Source organism: Phodopus roborovskii, unplaced genomic scaffold, assembly GCF_943737965.1.
Source record: "Phodopus roborovskii unplaced genomic scaffold, PHOROB, whole genome shotgun sequence".
Classification (NCBI taxonomy): domain Eukaryota; kingdom Metazoa; phylum Chordata; class Mammalia; order Rodentia; family Cricetidae; genus Phodopus; species Phodopus roborovskii.
In genome coordinates, this window is record NW_026126540.1 from 2,753,300 (window position 1) to 2,763,906 (window position 10,607).

Genomic DNA, 10,607 nt, shown 5'->3' on the forward strand with positions numbered 1-10,607 from the left:
TAATGCATACCTCAGAGGAGAGTGAGTACTTTTGACAGCATTGTTAATGCTGAACATTTTAGCATATGAGAAGATGCTTGGCTATAAAATCACTTAAATCGCAATTGCTAATTTAATTTATATTTGTCAGCATGGATTCATATTAGAATTTATCTCTTAGGATGTCTTTTCTTCCCAGCACATTAAAAAACTGAAAAGCAATGGCAGTTCAGCAATGATGAACAGTTCAAATTCCCAGATCATTGACTCTGCTGTCTTCTCCTGCTGGCAGGAGTCTGGACTTTGTAGCAAGCAAAGTGCATGCATAGTTTCACCTGAGGGACAGGAACTGTATCAGATAAGCCTCCAACATCTTAGCATGCCTTCACTACTAGGGACTCACACAATAGGGCAAGCTACCCAGAATTGAAGCAATTTGAGCATCAAAATAAAAGAAAGCACTTGCCATGGATTAAAACTATTTACATATTATTGTGAGCTAATAATAGCATCTTGGTCACCTTTAGACCAAAAATACTAAATAAGGAAAAGAAACCAGGGCCAGTGAGATGGCTCTGTGCATAAGAGTGCTTACCACACAAACCTGGTGACCCAGTTCATTCTCTCAGTCCCACAGTGGAAGGAGAAAACCAACTCCCAGGAGTTGTACTCTGGCCTCCACATACGTGCCGTGGTACACATATGTGTTCCTGCACTCACACCCATAATTTTAGAGAGGAAATACTTTTATGACCCCACGATAGAGGCTGTTTTTCAGTCACCAACAGCTAAGGAGAGAATGTTCCCCAGGGTAAAACAATCAGAACTAGTGAATACAAGAAAAATTACTATTTTATAGCTTCTAGTGAAATAATTTATTTAAGATGCAAACATTGATGTTACTACAAGTATTAATTGAAAGATTGATGAATAAGAACTTTACAATGGAAAGATCAGAATGACTCATTACCTTGGACCCATTGATCAGTCTGAACATCACAACAGGCTGTCAAAGGGCTTCCTGATTTAATTTAACAAAAATTACACGACAGTGCCAATCATAAGTTTTGAAGGTTTATTTATTTATTTTTATCTTATGTGTATTTGTGTCTGCATGTATGTCTGTGTACCACATGCATGCCTGATGCATGCAAGAGCCAGAAGAGTACCTCAGATCCCCTGGAACTGGTATTATGGGTGTTTGTGAGCTGCCAGGTTGGTACTGGGAACTGAACCCAGGACATTTGCAAGAACCTGAGACATCTCTCCAAATGTCAAATAATATATTTTTGATCAAAATTAATTAAATGGTAATGGAGTCAGGTCTCTGTACTGATCTGCACAAATAATGGATGATAGAAGAACATATTGGATAACATCAAGAGGTTAAATCCAGACAGATCCAGAAGGCAGAGAACTATGAAATAAGTAATTCACTTTCCTCAATAAATAAGTGACAATGAAAGGGAGGGGTGTTAGGCTCTTTGGACAGAGCCTGAAAATCCCTACCATCAAGCAGGTGTAATGTGAATACTTGTTTATATCTTGTCCAAATAAACCTACTGCAGGAAGACATCTTTTAAACCAGTGAAAATTAAATGTGGAGCATGCAGATTATATTTAATTAGTGGTAATTTGAGTCCTGACAAACAGTGTTATGATAACATCATCATTATTGGTGTCAAGCCTTAATCTGTTAAAGGTGAGCTTTAAAATATTTGGGGGAACAGTACATGGTCTGAAGTTTTTTGTTATTTTTCATACTATGTATGCCCTCCCTCTTGGATTTGTTTCTACATATTCCAGGTCTCCATCCCAAAATGTATTGAGAATGAGAGTCAGTAGACTAACAATAACAAAATGTTGGTGATTTTAAAAATTGGGTGATGGTTATGGTTGAATATATTGTCCTCTCATGCCTTTTTGTGTATTTCCATAATAAAATGTTTGTAGAGGAAAAGGCCTTCCCACAAAATTGCTTAGATTACCAATAATCATAATAGCAATGCTTCCTCAGTAAATTTTAGATTTTAGATGGGAGTCTTAGTTTCTAGTCATATTTTATTTTTGAAATCCAAGGGGAAAATACTTCCTGTAGCTTAATTTAATTTAAAAGAAAGAACCGAGCATGAGTATAATGAACAAGCTTGTTCACTAACACTGTTCTTTTTCAGACCAAGCCACCCTGGTAGAACAAGTGAAAAGGGTAAAAGAAATTGAAGCCATCGAAAGTGATTCTTTTATTCAGCAGACATTCAGATCAAGTAAAGAAGTCAAAACAGTAAGTTTCCACAAGAACATAATGCGTAAGTCTTTGGGTTCCCACTGAAGAGAGGCTTTATTAATGGATTTCTTAGATGTGAGTGCTTCCTCCAATTGGCAGATGAATGAGGGAGAGAATGTCTGTGGTGATATCTTGCTTGTACAAATAAAGCTTGTCTGAAGATCAGAGGATGGAGCTTGCTACTAGCTAATGGTAGAGGTCTGGAGGTTCATGCAGACAGAGCAGAAGTGAGATGAGTGGGAGGAAACAGGAAGTGAGATGGCTGGGCAGAGAGAGGATATAAGTGGGAAGAAACTGAAACTCCTTTTCTGCTGGGAAGTGAATGAGGTAAAGGTGGTTTTGGCTTACCCCTTCTCTCTGTTCTCTCAGCATTTCCCTCTATATCTGACTCCAGGTTTTCATTATTTAGACCAATTAGAACTCCAAATGTCAGTCATGCTGGTGAGAGAAGGAGTCAATGAGAATCAGCCCAACCTACTTATATAAAATCTGTAAACATGGATCTGGCACCATTTTTATTTTAGTGTTTATCAAAAAAACTAAGATGTCACTATGATTCTGTAGCTGTAATGTCCATTACATTAATATAAACATGCTTGTTTGCTGGAGTATGGAAGGTTGTTTTCTGGAGAGGAAGTTTGGGGGTGGTTTAAGACTGTTTCTCTGTAGCTTTGGTGCCTATCCTAGAACTCACAGAGATCCCCCTGTGTCTGCCCCCCAAGTGCTGGGATTAAAGGCATGTAGCACCACTGCCCTGTGTTTGGTTTTTGTTTTTTTGTTTTTGTTTTTGTTGTTGTTGTTGTTATTGTTGTTTGGGTTTTGTGTTTTTTGTTTTTTGTTTGTTTTTTGTTTTTTTACAAATGTCTGTGTGCCCTTTTTGAATTGTTATTCCTAGGTAGATATTGGGAAATGACTTTAAATGATAAAGCTGTTACTCAAATAGAAGACTCTGTCTTTGGTCTTTGCCGAGATGTGTGTCATTTATTCAACTTCAGTAAAAAGTTTTGAATGCATTTCATTTCTGTTGAATTTTTCACTTATTCTTTCACTTGTTAATAATACTGCTCCTAAGAATTTGTATACCTTTAGTAGGAACAGATGACATAAGAAATGCATGTGTCTTTTTGTAGCAGATATATAGTGAAGTAATAGCTGGCTGCAGTTTCCACTTCAAAGTCTTCTACTACATTGCACTTCTAAAGTGAAAATGTAGTAAGACTGTTTAACATAATAATGATAGATGTAATAATCATTTATTTTTTCTTGATAGCAGATTTCTAAGTAGTTATGTTTTGGAATATTACATGTTTTTAATAAGATGAAGTTACTTGTTCAAGTTTACATTATTTAATGTTTCAAAGGTTACCCTCTAAAAATATTGTAGCAATCTAAATTATGCCCAAAAGTACAAGGAGCTTTCTGTCTTTTAAACAAAATCTTCTTCACGTTTATTAACCTGACATGCAAAGACATGAGTTGAGTGTATGATGTATGTCAGGTACAGGACTAGATACCTTTGGATAACCCATAGCCCTGGGTTGTTACTGTGTTTACTGCATTTGAACTTTTAGAAGTGCATCATCACAATTCCTAGAAATTACAGCTATGAAATGGGCATTAGATATACATATATGGCCATTCTGTTCAATATCTTAATCTTGCATAGTATAAATACGTTTGCCTAAAAGAATATATTTATTTGAAGGTTTAGCCCTGTATATATTTTCTGAAATTCATTGTGGATTCTCAAATCTTATTGGATATTCTTACAATCAATGAGCAAGTTTTCCTGTAAAAAATACTCATCTAGAGTCTGTGGACTGGGTTTTGTCCTGTGACTCTTTCCTATCTGGTTTCCCTTTATAGTTACTTTTAATTCATGTTTTCCTTCAAGAAAGCAAACCTGGTAAGGATTAGTATTAACAGAGGCCATGCTGGAGCCTAAGGAGATGGCATTCCCCCATGAATACACTGTAGAGTTGTAGCCATCTAGCACATGACTGTTATTAGGAACTACACTCTGAGATACTCAGAGGAGCAATGATGGGCTAACAAGAATAAATTTATACTCCACTGAAACATAAAATGAGGGACAATTTATTAGCTTAGAAAGTGGCATCGCTTTCTAGTCTGAAATGTCTGTGTCTGCAGTAGAGGGCCAGGATTCAGGATGCCTAAGAAGATGAATTATTTATGAGGAGATTACTTAGCAAAGAGAAGTAAATTATCCTGAGTACTATTTCATCCAGGTCCTGGGGAGACATGATGGGCTATCCTTGCTGCATAGCAAAGATTAATTCTCTTGGGGACTAAATCACCCAGGACCCAAGTTTCCACATCTGTCTCTTCTGGACAGTTTGTGCTCTTACAAAGTTTGCCTCTAAAAAAGGCTATCCATGCTAGCATCCCTCTCAATTGGTGTCGATTTCCTTAGGAGTTAAGTCCACTAATTAAGGCAGAGAACTGTCACCAGGAAGAAATGTCTATTAGCAATAACATTCAAGACACTGTGGCTATCTTACAATACATACTTATTTTCCTAGTTTAACTCTGAAACCTTACCCAAGTACTTAGGGAATGTGATAGATCCTTGATATATCATTAACTTTAGATACCAAGATATAGCTTGTTTTCAGAGTGTGTTCCACATAGACTTGTTACCAATTATTTAGCGTTAAGACTGGTGTGTTTGACAGATAATCCTCCAGTGTTCAAAAGGAGAGTAAATAACCCTATATCACATGGGCATTTGTGTTAACTTGGAAGATTAGGAAAGTATTTTGCAAGTATACCACCAGGTGGCAGAATTGCACAAAGTCAGTCCTTCTGGTTTTGGTTTTTTTTTTGTTTGTTTGTTTGTTTGTTTGTTTTTGGTTTGTTTGTTTTGTTTTGTTTTGTTTTTTCTGTTGAGCCACAATTTTCTTCTGTCACTTAACTAAGGAGCAACTACTGATTTTACAACCATGTTCAACCATTCTACAACTCCCATGCTCCAATCCTAACTTTATTGATAGTTTTAATTTACATGTATATTTATACTTTTTTTAAATGTTGCAGCTGAAGAAATGACTTGAAGCACAAGAGCTCTTGCAAACGCAAGCATGAAGATAAGTGTTTAGATCCCAGCACACAGAGGGGGGAATACCAAAAATAAATAAATAAATAAGCCAAGTGTGACCACACGTATGCTGTGGGGCAGAAATAGGAGTGTCACTGGGTCCTCCTGGCAGCCAGCCTAGCTCCAGAATCAGTGAGAGACCCTGTCTCAACGGAATAAGGCGTAGAGTGATAGAGCAGGACTCTATGTTCGCACCCAGCTTCCACGCATATATACTGGCACACATGCTGGAACACACACAATGGTTAACACGGATAGGAAAAATCAGCATGAGATTTATTGACCTCTATAATAAGAATGTTATCTCTGAAGAGAGAAAATCCACAGCTTCACCGCATCTTTTCAAGGCAGTTCAACGTGTGGTCAGCATCTCCTGCCAAAGTACTGTGGGAACATACTGGGGTACAAAGTTTTTATGAGGAAACATGGACTACCAAAAATTGATTTATTGAGTCTTATTTAATTCCCTGTGCAGAATATTGGGCTTGCCTTTAACACAATTTCATAAAATGTGTATCGTAACTTTATTTCTAGGGCCATGTACCTTCTAGGCCCAGTAGATCAGAGATATACAAATATTTGAAATCTGGATAGCATGGTAGGGGGGTGAAATGACTATAAAATATAAGAAAACACCAAATAAAATTTAATAAATATTTCTCTTTAATGCCTATATATAAAAGTTAATGTTGTGGTTCACATGAATGTCATTAATTATTTGGTTTAGTGTTCCAAAAGGATACCTTCATTTGGAAACAATTTGTAGCATAGATTTCTCTAGTTTGTAATCATTTCTGCTCTTGTTTGATGACTTCCCAGAAATATAGCCTTCAGGGACATTTTGTTTATAAAAGAATAAAAGTCATTTATGCATACAGACCAACTTTCTTTAGCATGAAAATGAATTCATGCTTGAATCAAATAAATGCTAAAACAATGAATGAATCTTACCATTATGCATTAGTTCTTATTGGATGGTTGAGTACATCAAGATGAAGGGATGGTTAAGTGCATCAGGATGAAGGGATGGATGGTTAAGTGCATCAGGATGAAGGAATGGTTGAGTACATTGAGATGAAGGGATGGTTGAATACATCAGGTGCTTGTCATGTAAGTATGAGTACCTGGGTTCCATCTCCAGAACCTCATATAAAAGTGTAGTGATGTGCTTGTAATCCCAGCACTGGGGGAGGCAGAGACAGGTAGGGTCCCTTCCATCATTGACCACCAGGCTTAGCCTGTTTGGTGAGCACCAGGCCTGTCAAGAGACCCTTTATCAAGAAACATCTGGGAAACAGCACCAAGTGTTGCACTTTAGCTTTAACATGCATGCACATACATGTAGGAACTGGCTACTGACCACCATATAAGGACTTTCCCTTCTACCAAAACAGTTACAGAACTAGAAAAGATGTATGGAGCAGTTTTCAGGTTTCTGACATTAGGTAGCACAAAAGTAAACCTTATGATGAGTGAAGCAAAGTATGATTCTCCCAGTTCCTGGCCCTTCTGCCTGGAACCAGTTTCCTGCACTGGTGCTGAGTAGAGGTGTGGCTGGGTTTAGCAAGCAGCCATCAAGGGTGTAACTGTACACTATCGACTCTGGCCTCCCTGCTGATGTTTCTTCTTTCAAGTTGTACACACTGCTCCCTATGACTAAAGCATTCTCTTCTTTTCTCTCCATATGTCTAGCTGTTCATATTCTTCAGGTCTTAAATTTACCTCCTAAATAAAAAATAATGTGCCTAGGCATCGGATTGAAACTAGACTCACCTCTCCAGTCCCCTTCATTCTTATTTATTTCTTGCTGGAGTATACTATTATTAATCATTATGCATTTATTTTTATATATGTGTTTATAATCTGTTCATTCAGTCAACAACGAAACTCACCAGCCCTTTTCTAGTTTATTCTCCCTTTGTATCTGGGACTTACCAAGCAGTGTGTAAATTTTCACTTCAGATTCTTATCCAATTCATTTCATATAATCCCCAAAACCTTACTGCTTATCAGTCACTCCTCAGGCCACCTCCTCTGTCAGGGAAAATTGAAGTTTACCTGAATCAGTACATGCCACTTATTCCTCAAAGGAACAATGATTTCTCAGTCTTTGTGTTCCCAGCACTTACAACAATGTGTGGGCAGCCATGGCATGTCATTTGCAAAAAAACACTGCATGTAGTTTGCAAAAAAAGTGACATATTTAGTTTTATTCTTATATAATGTGATGTTCCTTTTTTAAAACATTTATTTCAAGATATTTAAGTAATCTTAAAGATACCCTATAAGGCCAGCAATAGATGATGCACAAATCAATGTGTGCAGATCCATACAATGGAATATTTTTTAGCAACTACAAAAAATAAAGTACTGGTATACTATAACATGTGTGATTCTTTAAAATACTAGGCTCAATGAAAGAACCAGCCACAGAAAACCACTTAGTGCATGCATCCTTTACACAGAGTGTCCAGAAAACTAGAATATCCAGAATAAAAAAAGCTGTCATCGAGAGGTTGAAAGAAATAAGGAGTGATTACTAAGAGACATGGAATGTTGGAAGAAATAATGAAGATATTATAAAGTACATCGTGATAACTGTTTTATAATTTTGCAAATATGCTAAAACCCATAGTATGCTATGTAAATTATAGCTAGCAGAGATAGATATGCATTTTAAGGTTAACTTTTGGATTTGTCTTTATACCTGAGGCCAACCAAATATTAGAGGTATATTGTAATGTTTTTATTATTATAATTTAGACACCAAATATGTGTATATGCATGTGTATGTGTGTCTGCATGTGAGTATATTTCAATTGTATAAGTCTATACACTGATTTCCTAAGAAAAGCACACTGGTCATAGGAAATGAAAAAAAATTCCCTCCACACTTGTATTTGTATTTTTGAGTAACAATTTTTTCCTCATTCAGGAATGTGGAACCTTTTGAGATGAACATCATCTCAGAGGAGACTTACTACAGAGCAATTATTGTTCAATATTAGATGTCATGAAACCCAACTTCTAAATGTGTATCATGCTTAGATTTCTGTGCTGCATTTTCAGTCTGTAGAACCATGTGAAGTGAAGCATGCGACTCCAGCATCAGGACCAACATCAGTAGCTGCTGACCCGCCCAGCACTGGAAAGGAAATAGACCCTGACAGCATCCCCACGGCTATCAAGTACCAAGATGACAATTCTCTAGCACATCCAAATGTGAGACCCTTAAACCTGATGAATCTGCTCACTGAGTCACCCAAGCAGTCATCACTTTGTTCTGACACTAGAAAGACATGCAGGAAAGGGTTCATGGCTTCTCTTTGCTACAAATGGGCAGCTGCTCAGGCCTTAGGATTGTTTACGTATATTTGAGTCTGGTGTTGTCTACAGAACAATTCTATACTTAAGAAAAATGGTCAAAAAGGAAAATGGTTTTCCTTTGTTTAACTGACAATAGAAGTTCTAATGCTAGCTCAGTTCTAGTTTTTCAGCTGTGAAATATCACTAACATCATACTTTCCTGTCTTTACACACTGATAATGTCTTTACACACATGTCCTCAGGAACATGGTAAGAAATAAACTCACAAACATAGGTTGTGAAACAGCCAGCCAGTGAATCCACTATTGCTGAGTGCTAACTCACAGTGGATGGGTTAAGCAGTGACATGGCCCTCAAGGGTTAAGCAGTATACACTGCTATTCCGGGAGTCTTCATTCTATCAGAATGATTTGTGTTATGTAACATCAGTTCTGAGCTACTGACACACAGTAACGTTCCTTCTCCTTTCTTTTACTGTAGTTATTTATTGAAAAAGCTGAAGCTGAAGAAAAGTGGTTCAAGAGATTAATTGCCCTCCGTCAAGAAAGATTAATGGGCAGTCCTGTGGCTTGAGGAAGAGACTTATGGTTGAAATGACAGAAGTCTTGAAAATTGTGGTTTTTAAATACAAATATTAACTTTTACTCAAAATAATTTAGCCAATTACATAGAAAGAAAATCTCATTTCTTCCCTCGTGTTCAACTGAATATTTGTTGACTCAAATCAAACATTGTGAATAGTGAATCTATTATAAAAGGTATGAGTGCATGAACATTATCCTGTTAATAAAGCTAATCACAAAAATGTCATTGATGAAGTAAATAAATATTCAGTAGTGTTTCTCATTATGGTTTTTACAAAGTTATGTTTTTCACCCTTTTATGAAATCTAAGCAATGACCATGTCAGATTTGAAGGCAACATTTTCTGCTAAAACTTCTCTTGGGCCAAGTGTAATGTCAACCCTCTAATCCTAGTCCTCTAGAGGCTTAGGCAGGAGGATCTCAACTCCAGTCTACAATACACAGCAAATGTTGAGACATCTTGAACTACATGGTGAAGCCTTGTCTGAAAATATTTTAATTAGAAATCAATTTGTGCTCTTTTGAAACCAGTTTTGAAGTCAGTTAAACAAAGGAAAACCAGTCCTTTTCTTTGGAAATCACATGCCCATTATATTAGTCACTTTCCATTGCTGTGACCGAAAGGCCTGGCATAACTTCAGAGGAAAGGCTTTCGTCTATGGCTTGAGAAGATTCAGCCCATGGTCAGCTGGTTCCACTGCTTTCAGATCTATGGCAGGCAGAAATACAGCAAGAGGGCAAGGCACAGGAAAGCCTCCCTATTGGATGTCAGGAAGCAAAGAGACAGGAAGGAGCTAAGGTCACATTGTACCCTACCTTGGGAGATACACTCCACTCACCTGCTCCTAGTGTGCTCCCTCCCTCCTGGCCACCCATTAAGCTGTGGGCTTAAGCATTAATCCATTGACAAAGTTATAACTCATATGATTCAGTAACTCCCCCAGTAACACCACCAGTGGGGATCCAATCCTTAAACATTTCAGCCTTGGGAAGACACTTCATATCCAAACCTTAACAACTGTGCTAGACCTATTTGATTAACCAGATACCTATGATGAAAAACCATTTCTGAGAAATAAGAGCTCTCACACCATTCTTGCTTAGCCAGTTTCTGTTCCCTCCTGAGGAAGCATCATGTGCTGTGTGTAGAATTCCTTTCTCTAGTGGTTGAGCAACAGAACTCACTACAAGCCATAGCAAATAGACTAGAGAAAAGACTTGGGTCCTTGCTGTACAAAATTGGATTTCAACCCCTGGCACAAATACTTCCTTATTCTATTTTTCTCTGCTTACTTTCAAAGGTCTCTATGAGAAC

At 37.4% G+C, this 10,607-nt stretch overlaps 1 protein-coding gene across 1 annotated transcript in view; it reads left to right on the forward strand.

The window, feature by feature from the left end:
- Window positions 1-9,554, forward strand: part of Rsrc1 (arginine and serine rich coiled-coil 1) — a 304,871-nt gene extending 295,317 nt beyond the window's left edge. The window contains exons 8-10 of the mRNA XM_051199552.1: window positions 2,154-2,260; window positions 8,451-8,603; window positions 9,189-9,554. Of these exons, the coding sequence (XP_051055509.1) occupies window positions 2,154-2,260; window positions 8,451-8,603; window positions 9,189-9,281 (353 nt within the window). The 3' untranslated portion in view covers window positions 9,282-9,554. The remainder of the gene's footprint in view (window positions 1-2,153; window positions 2,261-8,450; window positions 8,604-9,188) is intronic.
- The last annotated feature ends 1,053 nt before the right edge of the window (window positions 9,555-10,607 follow it).